The sequence below is a fragment of the Cnephaeus nilssonii genome (assembly GCF_951640355.1).
Source record: "Cnephaeus nilssonii genome assembly, chromosome: 3".
Classification (NCBI taxonomy): domain Eukaryota; kingdom Metazoa; phylum Chordata; class Mammalia; order Chiroptera; family Vespertilionidae; genus Cnephaeus; species Cnephaeus nilssonii.
In genome coordinates this window covers 112605976-112626029 of record NC_137074.1, presented here as the reverse complement: position 1 = coordinate 112626029, position 20054 = coordinate 112605976, and the positions used below count along the sequence as shown (strand labels likewise).

The 20054-nt window shown below is 51.5% G+C and overlaps 1 protein-coding gene across 1 annotated transcript; it reads right to left on the bottom strand.

Annotated features, from left to right (window-relative positions):
• Positions 1-7562: 7562 nt before the first annotated feature.
• On the bottom strand, positions 7563-9015 carry LOC307096787 (ubiquitin carboxyl-terminal hydrolase 17-like protein 6; the record flags this gene model as incomplete). Its single annotated transcript, XM_079766349.1, has 1 exon — positions 7563-9015. A coding segment is annotated over one exon (1453 nt), but the record flags the coding sequence as incomplete, so codon positions are not given.
• Between the last annotated feature and the right edge of the window lie 11039 nt (positions 9016-20054).

The window sequence follows — 20054 nt, the reverse complement described above, 5'->3', positions numbered from 1 at the left end:
CCCTAACCCTAACCCTAACCCTAACCCTAACCCTAACCCTAACCCTAACCCTAACCCTAACCCTAATCTAAACTTAGGCCTAAACCCAGCCCCAACAATAGCCTTAACCCTAACCCTAACACTAAACCTACCCCTATCCCAAGCCCTAAACCTAACCCTAAACCCAACCCTTACCCTAGGCCTAACCTTAACCCTAAAACTAGCCATAACCCTAGACCTAAACTAAATTTTATTTATGTATTTATTTTAATTTCTTTATTGATTGAGGTATCACATATTTCTCCTCATCCCCCCATTCCCAGCCCACACCCCTCCCCACAAATGTCCCCACCCCCCTGTTGTGGGCACAAGGTCTTTACACTGGCGGGCCGGCAGGTGCAGGCCGCCTCTACTGAGGCAACCAGGGGTGTGGAGGCTGCTGTCCCCTTGGCAGGGAGTTATAGAAATGTGCTAATAGTAAGTACACCCTATTTTGTGATTTATCATAATGTTTATGATTATAGACCAGGGTTAAGCACGACTTTTATCAGATAAATGTTTTCATTTTCTTTCAAGTAAGTTACTGATTATACTGTACACGTCTGTCTATGGAACCATATACTTATTCCACTGGACCTCAAAAGGAAGCTGTCAGGCAAAAACTATCCTTTGCTGCCCTCCTGTGGCCATTTCAGGAATAACACGCTGTGCCTCTGTCCCTGGTGCTGACATTCCCGCTAAAGCCCTGTGAACTCGACCGAAAATTCTACCCAGGAAAAAAGGGTGACAAGATCAGAGAGGCTGGGCAGGGCGGCATGCATTCCGTCCCTGGATGGAGCAAAGTCACAGTTGTGGGTACTTCACCGCTTCCTGCTCCCTCTTTGCAAAGGGAGGCCTCGGCTGCTGCGCTGACATCATGAACCCTTTGGAAACCTAGAAGCCACCAATATTGAGGCAGCCAGTCTGAACTGAGAGGTGGTGAGACCCGCGAAATGCAGCGTGGATGCGAGAGGCCGCCTTAATGGACTCAAGCTATTCGCTGCAGGCCGCCATGACTGAGACCTTCCTTACGGCGCAGGCCCCCGCCATCCAGGCAGCCAGTACTGGGCACAGAGCCTTTGCCCTGGCAGGCCGGCAGGTGCAGGCCTCCTCTACTCATGCAGCCAGGGGGTTGGAGGCGGCCGTACTTGTGGCAGGCAGTTTTACGGAGCCCGCTTGGGCTGCGGCATTGTGTACGGTACAGGCCGCCATTTTTGAGGAAGCTAGTCCGTGCAGCGAGGTGCAGGTCCTGCGAGACGCAGCGTGCTCGCCATTTGCCGCCTTAATAGACGCATGCCTGGGGCCTTTACCCTGGCAGGCAGGCAGGTGCAAGCGGCCTCTACTGAGGCTGCCAGCAGGTTGGAGGCCACAGGACTCGAGGAAGCCAGTTATTCGGAGTTTTATCGGGTTGCTGCTGTGGTACCCAGAAGGCCACCATTATTGAGACAGCCCGTCCCTATAGCGAGGTGCTAAATAACGCCAGACACAGCGTACTCGTGAGAGGCCGCCATTATTGAGGCAGGCCGAATGCTGAAGGCCGACATTACCGAGACCTGCCGCAACACAGAGGCCCCCGCTAACGAGACAGCCAGTACGGGGCACGGGGCCTTTACCCTGGCAGGCAGGCAGGTGCAGGCCTCCTCTTCTCAGGCATCCAAGAGGTTGGAGGCCGCTTTCCTGGAGGCAGGCTGAAAAACGGAGCCCGCTCAGGTTGTAGCAATGGGTACGGTGCAGGCCGCCATTATTCAGGCAGCCAGTCTGTACAGCGAGGTTGCTGAGTACTGCGAGATACAGCGTCCTCACGAGAGGTTGCCATTATTGAGGCAGGCCGAATGCTGCAGGCCGACATTCCTGAGACCTTTCATGCGGCAGAGGCTCCCGCTAACGACCCAGCTAGCAGAGGGCACGGGGCCTTTAACCTGGCAGGCAGGCAGGTGTAGGCCGCCTCTGACTGAGGCAGCTAGGAGGTTGGAGGCAGCTTTCCTGGAGGAAGGCAGAAAAACGGAGGCCGCTCAGGTTGCGGTAATGGGTACTGTGCAGGCCGCCATTATTGAGGCAGCCAGTCCGTACAGCTAGGTACTGAGTACTGCAAGATGCAGCGCCCTCCCGAGATGCCGCTGTAATTGAGGCACGCCATACTCAGCATGCCGTCATTACTGAGACCTTCTGTAAGGCGGAGGCCCCGCCACCGCCCCTGCTAACCTTTTACCGGGTCACTAGTTATTGGTTTACTACTTACCAGTTGACTGCTTACCAGGTGACTGGTTACTGGTTACCAGGTTACTGGTTCCTAGTTACCAAGTTACTGTTGTGGCCATTCAAGAAATAACACTGTGCGCTCCGGTCCACGGTGCTGAAATTCCAGCTAATGCCCCGTGAACGCAACAAATAATTCTACCCCAAAACAAACAAACACCCAGGAAAAAAGAAAATCCCTCAAAATCATCAAGTCTGTCCAGGGCGGGAGTCATTCCTTCCCTGGATGGACTAAAGTTACTAGCCTGGATTTTGCACCCGTTCACAGCCCAGCCCTGCAAAGGGCTGCTGCACTGACATGGTGAACCTGTGCGTTCAGTATGTCACTCCATACCCTAAAGGCAGCCATTTTTGAAGCACCCAGAACCGGTGAGGTCACTGTCCTCGAGGAATGCAATTACACGGAGCCCGATAGCATTGCAGCAGTGGGTACGGTGCAGGCCGTCATTATTGAGGCAGTCAATCCTTACAGCGAGGTGCTGAGTACCACGAGAGGCTGCCATTATTGAGGCAGGCCATAGCGGGCAGGCCGACATTACTGGGACATTCCGTACAGCAGAGGCCCCTGCTAACAAGGCAGCCAGTACTGGGCACGGGGCCTTTACCCTGGCAGGCAGGCAGGTGCCGGCCGCCTCTACTGAGACAGCCAGGAGGTTGGAGGCTGCAGTCCTCGAGGCAGGCAGTTATACGTATTCCGCTCTTTTTTCGACAGTGGGTATCGTGCAGCCTCTGCAGTTGTGTTGCTCCCCACACTTGTTGTATACAGGCCACAGATGCTGCTCAACACCCTGCAAGGCACACAGAGGCCCCAGTTCCCAACCGGATTATGTGTTAGAAACCTGGGCCCCGGGATAATCTTCTTGGACCCGCCATGATGGACTGGGACATGGATGTAGGTCTGAGCCCTGGATAGAGGAATGGGTTCTGAGAGGATAGTTTGGGCCAGGGAGCAAAGTCTGGCCCCGGGGGGAGTTTTGGTACCTCACCTGGACAACTGGGTTATGGAATGATAGTCTGGGTTACAGATAGAGAACTACACCCCTGATACAAGACTGGATTTTGTGTTAGAGACCTGGGCCCCGGGATAATCTTCTCGGACCTGCCCTGATGGTCTGGGACCCGGATGTAGTTCTGAGTCCCGGATAGAGGAATAGGTCCTAGGAGGGCAATTCGGGACAGGGAGGGAGGTCTGGGCCCCTGGGGCGGTCTGGTACCTCACCTGGACATCTGGGTTATGGAATGGTGGTCTGGGTTAGAGAACTACACCCCTGATACAAGACTGGATTATATCCCTAATCCCTTATATCCCTATTTCCTCTATACCTCTTTATCCCTTTACCCTTGTATCCGTTATATCCCTTTATCCGTATATACCTATATACCTATATTTCTATATCCCTATATTCCTTATATCCCTTATATACCTTATATCCCTATATCCCCTATATCCCTATCTCTGGTGAGGATTAACCAAAAAAGAAAAAAATGGCAGCACTCGAACATGGGGTGGGTTGGGCCCCGGGAGTGTGTGGCAGCCTCTGCAGCTGTGTTTCTCCCCACACATGTTGTATACAGGCCACAGATGCTGCTCAACACCCTGCAAGGCACACAGAGGCCCCAGTTCCCAACCGGATTATGTGTTAGAAACCAGGGCCCCTGGGTAATCTTCTGATGGTCTGAGACCAGGATGTAGGTCTGAGCCCCAGATAGAGGAATGGGTCCCAGGAGGGCAGTTCGGGCCAGGGAGGGAGGTCTGGGCCCCAGGGCGTGGTTTTTTACCTCACCTGGACATCTGGGTTATGGAATGGTGGTCTGGGTTACAGATAGAGAAGTACACCCCTGATACAAGACTGGATTTTGTGTTAGAGACCTGGGCCCCGGGATAATCTTCTCGGACCTGCCCTGATGGTCTGGGACCCGGATGTAGTTCTGAGCCCCAGATAGAGGAATGTGTTCTGAGAGGATACTTCGGGCCAGGGAGCGAAGTCTAGGCCCCAGGGGGAGGTCTGGTACCGCACATGGACATCTAGGTTATGTTATGATGGTCTGGGTTACAGATGGAGAACTATATCCCTATATTTCTTACATCCCTTATATACCGTATATCACTTTTATCCCTTATATCCCTATATTTCTACATCCCTATATCCCTTATATTCCTTATATCCCTATATTCCTTTATCGCTATATCTCTATATCCTTATATCCCTATATTCCTTATATCCCATATATACCTTATATCCCTTATATTCCTCATATCCCATATATACCTTATATCCCTTATATTCCTTATATCCCTATATCCCTTATATTGCTATATCCCTTTATTGCTATATCCCTATATCCCTTTTATCCCCATTTCCCATGATCTTTATATCTATTATATCCCCTATATCCCTATATCCCTATCCCTGGTGAGGATTAAACAAAAAAGAAAAAAATGGCAGGACTAGCACCTGGGGTGGGTTGGCCCCCGGGGGTGTGTGGCAGCCTCTGCAGTTGTGTTGCTCCCCACACGTGTTGTATACAGGCCACAGATGCTGCTCAACACCCTGCAAGGCACACAGAGGCCCCAGTTCCCAACCGGATTATGTGTTAGAAACCTGGGCCCCGGGATAATCTTCTTGGACCCGCCATGATGGACTGGGACATGGATGTAGGTCTGAGCCCTGGATAGAGGAATGGGTTCTGAGAGGATAGTTCGGGCCAGGGAGCAAAGTCTGGCTCCGGGGGGAGTTCTGGTACCTCACCTGGACATCTGGGTTATGGAATGGTGGTCTGGGTTACAGATAGAGAAGTACACCCCTGATACAAGACTGGATTTTGTGTTAGAGACCTGGGCCCCGGGATAATCTTCTCGGACCTGCCCTGATGGTCTGAGTCCCTTATAGAGGAATAGGTCCTAGGAGGGCAATTCAGGACAGGGAGGGAGGTCTGGGCCCCTGGGGCGGTCTGGTACCTCACCTGGACATCTGGGTTATGGAATGGTGGTCTGGGTTACAGATAGAGAACTACACCCCTGATACAAGACTGGATTTTGTGTTAGAGACCTGGGCCCCGGGATAATCTTCTCGGACCTGCCCTGATGGTCTGGGACCCAGATGTAGTTCTGAGCCCCGGATAGAGGAATAGGTCCTAGGAGGGCAATTCGGGACAGGGAGGGAGGTCTGGGCCCCTGGGGCGGTCTGGTACCTCACCTGGACATCTGGGTTATGGAATGGTGGTCTGGGTTACAGATAGAGAACTACACCCCTGGATTATATCCCTAATCCCTTATAGACTGGATTATATCCCTAATCCCTTATATCCCTATGTCCTCTATATCTCTTTATCCCTTTACCCTTGTATCCCTTATATCCCTTATATCCCTTTATCCGTATATACCTATATCCCTATATTTCTATATCCCTATATTCCTTATATCCCTTATATACCTTATATCCCTATATCCCCTATATCCCTATATCCCTATCTCTGGTGAGGATTAACCAAAAAAGAAAAAAATGGCAGCACTCGAACATGGGGTGGGTTGGGCCCCGGGAGTGTGTGGCAGCCTCTGCAGCTGTGTTGCTCCCCACACATGTTGTATACAGGCCACAGATGCTGCTCAACACCCTGCAAGGCACACAGAGGCCCCAGTTCCCAACCGGATTATGTGTTAGAAACCAGGGCCCCTGGATAATCTTCTGATGGTCTGGGACCAGGATGTAGGTCTGAGCCCCGGATAGAGGAATGGGTCCCAGGAGGGCAGTTCGGGCCAGGGAGGGAGGTCTGGGCCCGAGGGCGTGGTTTTGTACCTCACCTGGACATCTGGGTTATGGAATGGTGGTCTGGGTTACAGATAGAGAAGTACACCCCTGATACAAGACTGGATTTTGTGTTAGAGACCTGGGCCCCGGGATAATCTTCTCGGACCTGCCCTGATGGTCTGGGACCCGGATGTAGTTCTGAGCCCCAGATAGAGGAATGTGTTCTGAGAGGATACTTCGGGCCAGGGAGCGAAGTCTAGGCCCCAGGGGGAGGTCTGGTACCGCACATGGACATCTGGGTTATGTTATGATGGTCTGGGTTACAGATGGAGAACTACACCCCTGATACAAGATTCTGTGTTTGAGGCCTTACCCCAGGATAATCTTCTTGGCCCAGCCATGATGGTCTGGGACCCAGATGGAGGTCTGGGTCCTAGGAGGGCAGTTCGGGCCAGGGAGAGAGGTCTGGTACCTCACCTGGACATCTGGGTTTTGGAATGGTGGTCTGGGTAATAGATAGAGAACTACACCCCTGATACAAGACTGGATTCTGTGTTTGAGACCTTGCCCCAGGATAATCTTCTCGGCCCCATCATGAATCCAGTCTTGTATTGGGGGTGTAGTTCTCTACTGGATTCTGTGTTAGAGACCTGGGCCCCGTGATAATCTTCTCGGCCCCGCCATGATGGTCTGGGACTCGGATGGAGGTCTTGGTCCTAGGATGGTAGTTCAGACAAGGGAGGGAGGTCTGGGTCCCAGGGGGCGGTCTGGTACCTCACCTGGACATCTGGGTTATGGAATGGTGGTCTGGGTTACAGATAGAGAACTACATCCCTGATAATCCCTATATCCCTTATATCCCTTTATACATTTACCCTTATATACCTATATTCCTATATCCCTTATATCTCTATATCCCATTATCCCTTATATCCCTTTATCCCTTATATCGCTATATCCCTTTATCCCTTATATGCCTTGATCCCTTATATCCCTATATCCCTTATATCGCTATATCCCTTATATCTCTATATCACTTTATCCCTATATCCCTATGTCGATTATATCCCCATATCCCCATTTCCAATATCCCTTATATCCGTTATATCCCCTATATCCCTATACCTGGTGGGGATTAAGCAAAAAAAAAAAGGCAGCACCAGGTCCTGGGGTGGGTTGGGCCCAGGGGGTGTGTGGCAGCCTCTGCAGCTGTGTTGCTCCTCCCACGGGTTGTATACAGGACACAGATGCTGCTCAACACCCTTGATCTAGCCCCTTGAAAAGTGTCCCCGCCCCCCACTTCCACACACCCTCCCAATCCCCCCCGCACCACGCCCACCACGCCCGCCCTCTCACCCCCCAACCCTTCAGCGCTCAGCCCAAGGCTCTCCTGCAGGCTCCTGGGCCACTCCTGCTGCTGGCATCACTGGCACGCGGGCACGGACCTGTGCCACTGCTTCTTCTTCTTCTTCTTCTTCTTCTTCTTCTTCTTCTTCTTCTTCTTCCTGTTCGCCTTGGCTCCCCCTCTGGGACCAGGGCCTTGGCCAGTGCCCTTGGCCCCCCCGGGAAGGACGTCCCCGGCTGGATGGTTGAGCAGGCGGTCCGCCGTGCCCCCTCGGTCCCGGGACTGGTGAATGAGGACGGCTTCGGCGGGCACCGCACACGCGACCTCCCTGAGGTTGGACTGAGGCTTGGGCCGGGATGGCTCCTGGGGCCGTCGCCGCTGCTCTCGCGCGGGCTCCTCGGACCCGGGACCCGTGAAGTTGGGGGCACTCTCGGGGCCCCGTTGGGTCGACGCCGCGACCTTGTGCTCGGTCCCGGGGCATGTGGGTTTCCCACTGTCTCCTTCCAGTTCACTGGTCTGGACGTAAAAGAGCACATAGGCGCGTTGGCTCAGGGCCTCAGAAGCATCGCAGGCGGTCACCTGGGCGTCGTCCATCTTGAACCACCGGCCGCCCGCGGTTCGGACGTAGCAGAAGTAGTGGCCGCTGTGGCAGGTGCGGCCCGAGTGGACCAGCACGGCGTAGAGCCGGTACAGCAGCGGGCCCGCGCGGTGCCCCTGGGACAGGTAGGGCCGCAGGTCCAGGTGCTCCGGGTAGCGCACGTCCCGCTCCACCTTGCTGTCCGCGAGGGCCGAGAACCGCTTCAGCACGAGCGTGAGCACCCTGGAGGCCGCGTGCAGGCGCAGCGTCTTGGTGGCCGGCACCTTCCGGCGGCACTTGCCGCACTGGTAGCCGTCGGCCCCGCCCAGCCGCTCGGGCCTCACCAGCAGCTCCAGGGCCTGGGTCACGCTCTGCGCCGCCTGGATGTCCAGGCCGATGTCCAGGTAAGGGTCCAGGGTGTCGGACACGCCCTGGCAGCAGAGGCACTGGATCCGAGATCTCCAGTGGCCTCCAAAGACCCGACGGATCAGGGTGGCGTCCTCCTGGGAGGGCCGGCCCGGCGGCGACGGCGGCCGCTCCTCAGGCACACAGGCCCGCTGCAGGGCGTCCAGCGTGAACAGGAGGAACTCGTGGGCGTCCTCCTGCCGGTACGTGTGGAAGCCCGCGAGCAGCTCCCTCTCGGGCACGATGACGTCCCCGGGGCGCAGGAGGGCCCGGGTCACGTGAGCCTGCAGGGCGCACAGGGCGCAGGACGCCCGCCGCCCGCAGGCCCCCGAGTGCCGCCCGGACAGCAGGTAGCGGGCCAGGGGCGGGGTGTAGCTGAGGCACTGCAGGGCTGCGTTCGCGTAGCAGGTGTTGCCCAGGTTCTGAAGCCCGGCCCCCACCGCGCGGGGTCTCCCCGGGCTCCAGCTCCCACTCGGAGGAGGGGTGTCGGCGGGAGCCAGTGGGCCCCGCGGGGCGCACCCGCTCTCCCGGGGTGGTGGTGGTTCCTGAGGCCCGCGGGGGCCACAGTGGACTTCTGCGGCCCCATCACCGAATCCAGCGGATTCGACCTTCGGGGGGTGCCTGAGCTGAAGCTCCTCTTCCCGGTGCGCAGAAGCGGCCTCCATGTCCGCGGACAGGGCCTTCGCGAGATCTCTCCCCTGAAAGCTCCCTTGGAGAACGAAGCGTCCGGGGCAGAGGAGGTCTGAGAATGAAGGCCCTGGCCGCCCCACCCGCCCTTTTATAGGCCCAGAGCGTGCTGGGAGGAGCCACGAGCTCCACCAATCAGTGGCCCCCAGGCTTGATGGAATCAACTTTAGGGTGTGGGCCCTCCTGCCCCAGGCGGACCCAGGCACACCTTTCAGGTGGGATTAACGCAAGGGTCTCGAGAAAAGGTGCTCCTGAACAGAGGCTGGTCTCCGCGCCCCACGCCTGGTGTTCCTCGAAGAAAGGGGAGGGAGACGGGAGACGCAGACACATCGAAGCTGGCCTTGGAGGTCGTGGGAGGCAGACGCTGGAGTTGAAGGTACTGGGCGAGCGACACCAGAGGCCACCAGCGGCCCCGCCCAGCGACCTCAGAGACCTCAGATGGAAAGGGGTCCCGCTGGCACCTTGATTTTTGACTTCTGCCATCTGGACTCTCGGGGAATGCCTTTCTCTTCTGGTACGCCACCTCGTTGGTGGTAGCGGGACATGGCGAATCTAGGAAAGGCATAGGATGCCGTCCTTAAGACGGGCTGCACGACGTCTGTCTCTCAAAACCATTTAATCGAATGAGGTCAGTTTTCCTGTAGATGTGATCACAATCTCGCGTGAGCACCAAATATCATACGCAGGCCCTAGCCACGAGGAAAACAGCCACGGTGAATCTCCCAGACGTGGATCACTCGGCAGAAATCTTGGTAGCCGTCCTTGTGCTGCCACGTGTTCGCGTGTTCGTCAGCGGTCTCCCAGGCACACTCGCTGATTGAGTGCTCTGAACGCATCCATGAGCACGCCCCTCCCCCCACCTACCACCAGTCGCCTCGCGCCAAACACCCCCCCACCCACCCCCTGTCCCCGCAAGTCCCTGCATTCTCATAGACAGCGCTCCTTGCAGGACGTTCGCTCGTCCCCCTCCAGCCTCCCCATCCCACCCCCGCCACCGCCTCGGGTCTCCCCAGACCTGGGGAGGTCCAGGCACCTGGCTCTGCCTCCCCCAGAGGAGGCTGCGGGGCGGACACACACACACACACACACACACACACACACACACACACGCATTAGCGCTCATCGACCAGCAGAGGGCGCCACGGGCCTGCCGAAGCGTTTCCCGGGCTTAGAGAGGACTTGGGAGATTCCGCAGGTGCCCGAGGACCCCCGCAGGACACCTTCTCCACGTCTTGCAGGGCGGCACCACCGTTTGCTGGGTCGGAGAGGCGACCACACATGTTTAGACAGGATCGGGTGGGCCCAGGACAACCCTCTTTGGCAATGGCGGAAGGACCCGGGGGCTGGGGGCTGCGGTGCAAAACCTGGAGGACTCTGGGGCAGCTGGTCACACATTTCCCGGCCTCTCCAGGGTGGCAAGAGCAGTGACAGCCCACCAGGGAGGGGTTGGAAATGTTTTGGGGGCTCTCGTGCGCCACACAAGCCTCCCCGGCTGTGCTGGGCTGCCGATCCTGGGATCCTGGGAGGGCGCCGGGACGTTTGCCTGCAGTCGTGGCCACCCTGCGGGTATGATCCACCCGGGTTCACATCAGCACAGCTGGGCATGCGCCTCGGGAGGGGGACATCGAGCCATTCCAGTGATTAGTCACAGGAGTGGAGACCCAGCTCCTCCACGGGGCAGAACTGGGGCCTGGGAGTGCAGGCAGATCTGGGAAGCGGACGCCAAGGGCTGATGGGCTGATGGGCTAATGGGCTTCAGGACGCGGGGCACGTGAACAGAGAGACTAAAATCAATGCGCACAACCACGCCCCTTCCTCCTCCTCCCACCTTCCTCCTGTCGCCCCCTTTCTCTCGCCCCTCACCCCCCTACATGGGTTCAGGAGTATCCAACTTTGCCAAAATTGCGATTTTGTGCCGCCCATCACTGACCCTTGACCCGGCACCCTGGAAAGTAGCACACACACACACACACACACACACACACATCCACACACCCTCCCAATCCCCCCCGCACCACGCCCACCACGCCCGCCCTCCCCCCCCCCCCCCAACCCCAACCCCTCAGCGCTCAGCTCAAGGCTCTCCCGCAGGCTCCTGGGCCACTCCTGCTGCTGGCATCACTGGCACGCGGGCACGGACCTGTGCCCCTGCTTCTTCTTCCTGTTCACCTTTTCTCCCCCTCTGGGACCAGGGCCTTGGCCAGTGCCCTTGGCCCCCCCGGGAAGGACGTCCCCGGCTGGATGGTTGAGCAGGCGGTCCGCCATGCCCCCTCAGTCCCGGGACTGGTGAATGAGGACGGCTTCGGCGGGCACCGCACACGCGACCTCCCTGAGGTTGGACTGAGGCTTGGGCCGGGATGGCTCCTGGGGCCGTCGCCGCTGCTCTCGCGCGGGCTCTTCGGACCCGGGACCCGTGAAGTTGGGGGCACTCTCGGGGCCCCGTTGGGTCGACGCCGCGACCTTGTGCTCGGTCCTTGTGCCAATATGTACACTTGTCTCTCCACTGTTGTACAGTTGAATGCTACTTTGCAGTGAATTCTATTGGTTTCAAAGACTGGTTTAATGTGCACTTGCTCTATTTCAAGGATTTCTGCAGTGTACAACATCCTTTCTAGACTATAGACCTACATTTTGATGTCTTTTCAACTTGTTCTCTCACAATTCTTTTATATTCATTATTATTTGCTCTGAATTACTACTGGTTTTTTGCAGTGTCCTATAATTGGCCTTCTACTCTACTTATGAGACTTCACCACATGTACAAACAACTGTATACACTCTTCTTTGAACTTGAGAAGCTATATACACGTGTCTCTAAACTGTTTTACAGTTTAATGCTACTTTGAGTGGATTCTAGTTGTTTCCAAAGCTGCTTAAATGTGCTCTTTGTTCTATTCTAGAATATCCCGCATTGTATGAAACACTTTCATTACTGTATGCTAACATGGTGATCTCTTTTCCACTTGCTCTGTCACTATTCTGTTCAATCTATTGCTATTTTGCTCTTAGTTCCTCCTCTTTCTTACAATGTCTTACAATTGGCTTTCTAATGTAATTATCAGACTTACCTGCATTGTACAGACACCTTTCCACACTCTTCTCTGAAGTATACAAGCAATATACACTTGTTTCCCAGGTATGATTTACAGTTTAAAGCTACTTTTCAGTGAATTATAGTGGTTTTTAAAGCTGCTTATATGTGCTTATTGCTCTATTTCAAGGATATCCCGCATGTACAAAACACTTTTATTACTATACCGAAAAAATTGTGATGTATTTTCCCTTTATAATCTAACTATTCTGTTCAATTTACTGCTATTTTGCAGTTAGTTGCTAGTCTTTCTTACAAGGTCTTTAAATTGGCTTTCTGTTACAGTTACCAGACTTACCTGCATTGTACAAACACCTTTCTACACTCTTCTCTGAAGTGGAGAAGCAATATACACTTTTCTTCCAAGCATGATTTACAGTTTAATGCTAATTTTCACTGAATTCTAGTGGTTTCAACGACTGGTTTAATGTGCACTTGCTCTATTTCAAGGATTTCTGCAGTGTACAACATCCTTTCTAGACTAGAGACTTACATTTTGATGTCTTTTCCACTCTTCTCTCACAATTCTGTGATATTCATTAGTATTTGCTCTGAATTACTACTGCTTTCTTGCAGTGTCCTATAACTTGCCTTTTGCTCTACTTATGGGACTTCCTCACATGTACCAACAACAACTTTGTGCACTCCTCTGTGAACTACAGCAGCTATATAAACTTGTGTCTCAACTGTTTTACATTTTAATGCTACTTTCCAGTGTATTCTAGTGGTTTCAAAGACTGGTTTAATGTGCACTTTGCTCTATTTAAAGGGTTTTCTGCAGTGTACAAACACGTTTCTATAATATAGACTAATATTTTGTTGTCTTTTCCACTTGTATTCTCACAATTCTGTTCCATTCACTATTATTTGCTCTGAATTACTAGTGGTTCCTTGCAGTGTCCTATAATTGGACTTCTGCTCTAATTATGGGACTTCCGCACATATACAAACAACTTTGTATACTCTTCTGTGAACTTCAGAAGCTATATACACTTTTCTCTCAACTGTTGTACAGTTGAATGCTACTTTGCAGTGAATTCTATTGGTTTCAAAGACTGGTTTAATGTGCACTTGCTCTATTTCAATAATTTCTGTAGTGTACAACATTCTTTCCTGACTATAGACTTATGTTTTGATGTCTTTTCCACTTGTTCTCTCACAATTCTTTTATATTCATTATTATTTGCTCTGAATTACTAGTGGTTCCTTGCACTGTCCAATAATTAGCCTCCTGCTCTACCTATGGGACTTCACATCATGTACAAAAAACTTTATACACTCTTCTTTGAACTTGAGAAACTTTATACACTTGTCTCTCAACTGTTTTACAGTTTAATGCTACTTTGAGTGGATTCTAGTGGTTTCCCAAGCTGCTTAAATGTGCTCTTGGCTCTATTCTAGGATTTCCCGCATTGTATGAAACACTGTCATTACTGTATCCTAACATCGTGATCTCTTTTCCACTTGCTCTCTCACTATTCTGTTCAATTTACTGCTATTTTGCAGTTAGTTCCTAGTCTTTCTTACAATGTCTTACAATTGGCTTTCAGCTACAATTAGCAGACTTTCCTGAATTGTATAAACACCTTTCTACCCTCTTCTCTGAAGTGGAGAAGCAATATACACTTGTCTCCCAAGTATGATTTACAGTTTAATTCTACTTTTCAGGGAATTATAGTGGTTTCTAAAGCTGCTTAAATGTGCTTACTGCTCTATTTCAAAGATATCCTGCATGTACGAAACACTTTTATTACTATACCCTACAATTGTGATGTATTTTCCCTTCATAATCTAACTATTCTGTTCAATTTACTGCTATTTTACAGTTAGTTCCTAGTCTTTTTATAATGTCTTACAATTGGCTTTCTGCTACAGTTACCAGACTTACCTTCATCGTACAAACACCTTTCTACACTCTTCTCTGAAGGGGAGATGCAATATACACTTTTCTCCCAAGTGTGATTTACAGTATAATGCTAGTTTTCACTGAATTCTACTGGTTTCAAAGACTGGTTTAATGTGTACTTGCTCTATTTCAAGGATTACTCCAGTGTACAACATCCTTTCTAGACTAGAGACTGACATTTTGATGTCTTTTCCACTTGTTCTCTCACAATTCTGTGATATTCATTAGTATTTGCTCTGAATTACTACTGGTTTCTTGCGATGTCCTATATCTGGCCTTTTGCTCTACTTATGGGACCTCCCCACATGTAAAAACAATTTTGTACACTCATCTGTGAAATTGAGAAGCTATATACACTTGTCTCTCAACTATTTTACAGTTTAATGCTTTCTTTCAGTGAATTCTAGTGGTTTCAAAGACTGTTTTAATGTGCACTTTGCTGTATTTATAGGGTTTTCTGGAGTGTACAAAGACCTTTCTATGCTATAGACTTATATTTTGTTGTCTTTTCTACTTGCATTCTCACAATTCTGTTCCATTCACTATTATTTGCTCTGAATTACTAGTGGTTCCTTGCACTGTCCTATAATTGGCCTTCTGCTCTAATTATGGGACTTTCCCACATGTACAAATAACTTTGTACACTCTTCTTGAAATATGGTAGCAAACATACTTAGGTAAAAACTGCTTTTTAAATTTTAACCCTGCTATTCTGGCTTCTGCACTCACTTACTTGCTTAAACAATAGGGTAGTTACCTCAGCTCCAGATTGAGACCTGGAAACTCACAAAGGTTATTTTCCTGTGCCTGTGGACCAGAACCACAGAAGATTGATTCCCACTGACTCAGTGGCTCTAGGAGTTGACTACCTTTAGAGATTATTAACCCTGCTCAGTCCTGCTTTTGTACAATTTGCTTTCGCAAGATAAGTCTGCATTCCAATGTCTAGAATTTAGAATTTAGCATTTAGAAAAAGAAAAATTCTTGTGGTTTAGACCTTTAAAAGCACTGCCTACACCTGGGACAGTGCGGTCGTGAGGGTGGTCACCTGCGTGAGGTGCCCTCGCGGCTGTCCTGGCCAGTTTTTAATAAATCCTTGCCTGCTTTTTTAATCAATTAGCAGCCTCCGGTGGTCTTATTTTTACTCCAGGGTTCGACCCCACAACATTTGGAGGCCCCAGCGAGATAGACCTAGCCCTGAGGCCTAAGCCCTTAGGCCTAACACAAAGCAGTAGCAACTAGTTAGCAATTACTTTTGCTAGCAGTAACTAATTTCCTAGTTAGTGATAACTATTAACCTCATTAGTGGTAACTGTTAACAGAACAACTAGTAGCTGGTAACTATCAACTTGCATCCTGGTTAGTAGTTACTATTAACATGGCAACTAGTAACTGGTAACCAGTAACTACCATGATATATGTAAGGAAATGGAAACCTTGCAAATATTAACAGGCATCCAGGCAAATAAGAAATACTAAATACTGTTAACGCAGTTACCAGATAGTAGTAGCCTGATTTCTAACTGAACAACCACCAAGTTAGCAGAAACTTTTAGCCTGACCACTAATAACTGGCAACCTTGTAACTATTGCCAAGAAAGTCTACCCTACAGCAAGGTACTCCTTCCTTCCTTCCTTCCTTCCTTCCTTCCTTCCTTCCTTCCTTCCTTCCTTCCTTCCTTTCCTCCCTCCCCTCTGAAGGGGGAGCAAAGAGATTAGCACAGAATGCAACAAAACATGAAAGCACAACAGTCAGCACCCCTGTTCCTACCTGTCAGCAGTGATCAAAATGAGACAACTGATAGACGAACAAACATAAACACAGGCAACCACACCGTGAATCTGCACTATCCACCGGAGATAAATGCACGCGATCTAAGAAAACAGCAAAGCAAAATGACGTCTTCAACCCATACAAGCATGAAACACCAGACAATGAGAAAGCTGAGATGCACTGCAAAAACAAAGAAAACTAGCAAACAGAAGTGCCAATCACAACAACGCGTGCATAAGGAAACGGATGTTAATCTGCAGACGCAATCCCATCCAATGAGTGAATGATATGCAAATTAACTTTCACCCCACTACGCCCACATAGCACACCAACAAACCAATGCTGAGCGAGTATGCAAATGATCGCAAACACGATGCCTGTGGACAGGGAGCTTGGAGGAGTGTTGGGTTTTCCATACGATGAAGGAAGCCAAGCTCCCCGCCCACTGTGACCAGCCCCAGACTCCACTCATGGCTACGAAGTTTCCATTATGGAAAATAAGTAAATCCCAACAGAAATGTCTGCAGTCATGGAGCAAGCAGGAGACTTGTGTGTACCCAGCGATGGAGGAAGCCAAACTTCCTACGATGCCCCAGCATGCGCTCCAGGCCACAAACTTTTAATTATACGAGAGAAATGAATCGCAGATACCAAAGCCTCCGCATGTGTCGCTGGGGAGGTGTGGCCAGCCTGCAAACCGCGACAGACCCTTGCCCAGGCTGCCACATTCCCCAAAGGAACCCCAACCCTGATCCAGGACACCCTGCAGAGCAAACCAGCCAAGCACCACCTGTGCATCAGGACTGCATCCTCCTATGTAATGAAAGCATAATATGCAAATGCACTGTAACTCCAACAGACAAGATGGCTGCCCCATGTGGTGAAAGATGGCTGCCCCATGTGAACAAAAGTTGCTCGCCAAAAGATGGCCAGCAGAGGAGGGCACTGGGGATGGACCAGGCCTGCAGTTGAGGGCAGTTAGGGGGGAACCAGGACTGCAAGTGAGGGCAGTTAGGTGCAATCAGACTGGCAGGGCAGTAGTTAGGAGGTAATCAGGCTGCCAGACAGAAGTGGTTAGGGTCAATAATGAAGGCAAACAGGTGAGCAAGGGGGAACCAGCAGTCCTAGATAGTGAGAGGGATGTCCAACTGCCTGTTTAGGCCCTATCCTACCGGGATCGGGGCTAAAAGGGCTCGGGCATCCATCCTTTTAGGGGTCCCAGATTGGAGAGTGTGCAGGCTGGGCTGAGGGACAGCAACCCCCATGCACAAATGTCGGGCACCGGGCCTCTAGTCTGGTAATAATTTCCAAACACAATTTCCATGAAAATCAGGACCTGAGCAGCATCACACAGACAAATATGGTGGATACACACACTTGCAGGACACAACACGAGTGTGCCAGGAAATCAGAACTGCAGACATAGGCAACTCTGAAAGGCCGCCGTCACAGAAAGAAGCCACCCAAACAGAGAGAAGTAGAACCAGAAGCAAGTAACTTAATCAGGAACCCTGATCCCAACGTAGAACAAGTGTGCCCACAGCTTTCTGTGCTGCATGTAACACACATACCAAACAAACGAAACCAATCAGTACCTGCAAACTGCATCCAGGGATATGCTACCAGAGACGTATTAGGTGGGGGAGAACATTGCCTTAGGTAATGGAAGGGCCAGGGGCACTTGGTGCTCTATGCCTGGGAACCTATGCAGACTATCAAGCAAGCACACAAGCATTCACAAGATCATGGATAGTAATATAAGTGAGCCAGGCAGACAAGCATGCACAGCATGATAAGTCACTATAGGAAACATTAGCATGTGCACTTCAGGCACCATCAACATAGTGGAGACAATGTGAGGTGGGATGGATGGATGGATGGATGGATGGATGGATGGATGGATGCAGTGTGCGTTGGAAAGAAGCACAGTGAAATGAAATGCTCTCAATGCAGTTGCAGGTAAATGTTCCATGAACAACAAGCTTGGTAACTGCAATACAAAGCCGGGGAGGGAGCACATCAATCAACCAACCAACAGCACAAACAGAAAAGAAATGCATTTGCAATCTAATGCTCTTTTCACAAAGCCGTCTTATGGAAACATACCCGCAGGGAAATCTGTCTGAGAGCAGGAGCTGAAAACACTGACCACAAGAGCACAACACAGAGAACAGGTCTGCTTTGCAGTCAATCACCTAAAAAGACTCAATGCAGATGCTGCTGCCTAGCAATCAGCGTGCTCCAACAGAGCGGATGCCCCTAAGTTGACCAACAGCCACGGCTGTGGCGGCACAAGCCTCTCTCCCACCTATGCAGCGATGCACTACTAAGATACCACAAAGGCAGCAGCAGCAGCAGTGCCTGGATGATCACAAGGAGATCCTGGCCCAGCTTGGCATCCTCCCCAACCGCCTGCCACTGCACACATTGCTACATCCCTCAGGGGATCACGGACTGCCGGCTTCACAGAAACCAGCAGGCCAGCAGTCCGACATCCTGCAAGGGCACCCACATTGTGAGAGGGCGAAGGCAGGCCAGGCTGAGTGACAGCAAGGACACACGAATCCGTTCACCATGCCCGTAAGTGTCAATAATACCTGTGTGTATACAGGCCCTCTCAATGCCTCAGGATGAGCGGCCATCCTATCTAATAAGAGAGCAATATGCAGATTAATCATCACTCCGCTATACCCACAAGCCACAGCCAGCAGCCAGTCAGAGCAAGCATGCCAATGAACCACAGCAAACATGGCTGCACCCACTGAGAGAGAGCAGGAGGGAGGCTTGGGCTTCCCTGGCAATGAAGGAAGAAGCCAAGCTTTCCACACACCCTGGTGGGCCCAGGCCTCCACTCAAGGGTACAAAGTTTGTTACTGAAGGCAAATAAACTCCAACACAAATGGCGGCAGCCAGCCACAGAGCTGGAAGAGCAGGAGGTTGTGGTTGCCCCAGGCAATGGAGAAAGCCAAGCTTATGCAGGGCTGGCTGGCCTGACCCTGCACTGCAGGCTACAAAGCTGCAATGAGCAAATCCATTACAATTCAATAAACAGGCAGTTGAACATCCCTCAAGGGGTCCCATATTGGAGAAGGTACAGGCTGGGCTGAGGGACCACCCACTCCCCCCCCCACCAACCCCGTGCACGAATTTCATGCACCGGGCCTGTAGCTGTTAATATCTTCTCACACACACACACACACACACCCCCCACTGTTCATGGAAGTGGCAAAGATGGGAGCAGATGCCCAATAATGTTTAGGAACTGGATTATGCTCAGTGCAACAGCATTGGAGATTGTGGAATTAATGATTCTGTAAATGGAATGAAATGTCCTTGTTGGTGAAAAGTCATATTCTTATGTGTGTCAGAGAAGAAGGGAAGGGGATAGGGGGAGGGAACGGGGGGAGAGAAGGGGAGGGGAAGGGAAGAGGAGGGGAGGAGAGTGAAGGGGAGGGGTAATGGGGAGGGGGAGGGAAGAGTGAGGACAAGAGGGAAGAGTGGTGAAGGGGAGGGGTAGGGGGAGGAAAGGAGGGAGAGAGGGAGGGGAGAAGAAAGGAAGGAGTGAGGGAGGGAGGGAGGGAGATAGGGAGGGAAGGAAGGAGGGAGGGAGGGAGGGGAGACAGAGAGAGACAAAGAGAAAGAGACAGAGACAGAGAGATAGAGAGACAGACAAACAGAGAGAGACAGAGATAGACACGGATAGAGACAGAGATAGACACGGATAGAGACAGAGACAGACAGAGAGAGACAGAAATAGAGAGACAGACATAGAGAGACAGAGAGAGACAGAGACAGAGAGACAGACAGACAAAGAGAGACAGGGAGAGACAGACAGACAGAGCGACAGAGAGACAGAGAGACATAGAGACATAGAGTCAGAGACAGAGAGACAGAGAAAATGACAGAGAGGCAGAGACACACAGAGAGACACAGACGGAGGGAGGGAGGGAGGGAGGGAGGGAGGGGGATGAAAAGAAGTGAGGATGGTGGAGAGGGGAGGGGAGGGGTAGGGTAACTTACAGGAGAAGGGGGAGGGAGGGGGAGGAGGACGGAGGAGGAGAGGGGAGACAGAGAGAAAGACAGAGGAAAACAAAGAGAGAAAGACAGACAGAGAGCGAGAGAGACAAAGAGAGAAAGACAGACAGACAAAGAGGGAGAGAGACAAAGAGAGAAAGACAGACAGACAAAGAGGGAGAGAGACAAAGAGAGAAAGACGGACAGACAAAGAGGGAGAGAGACAAAGAGA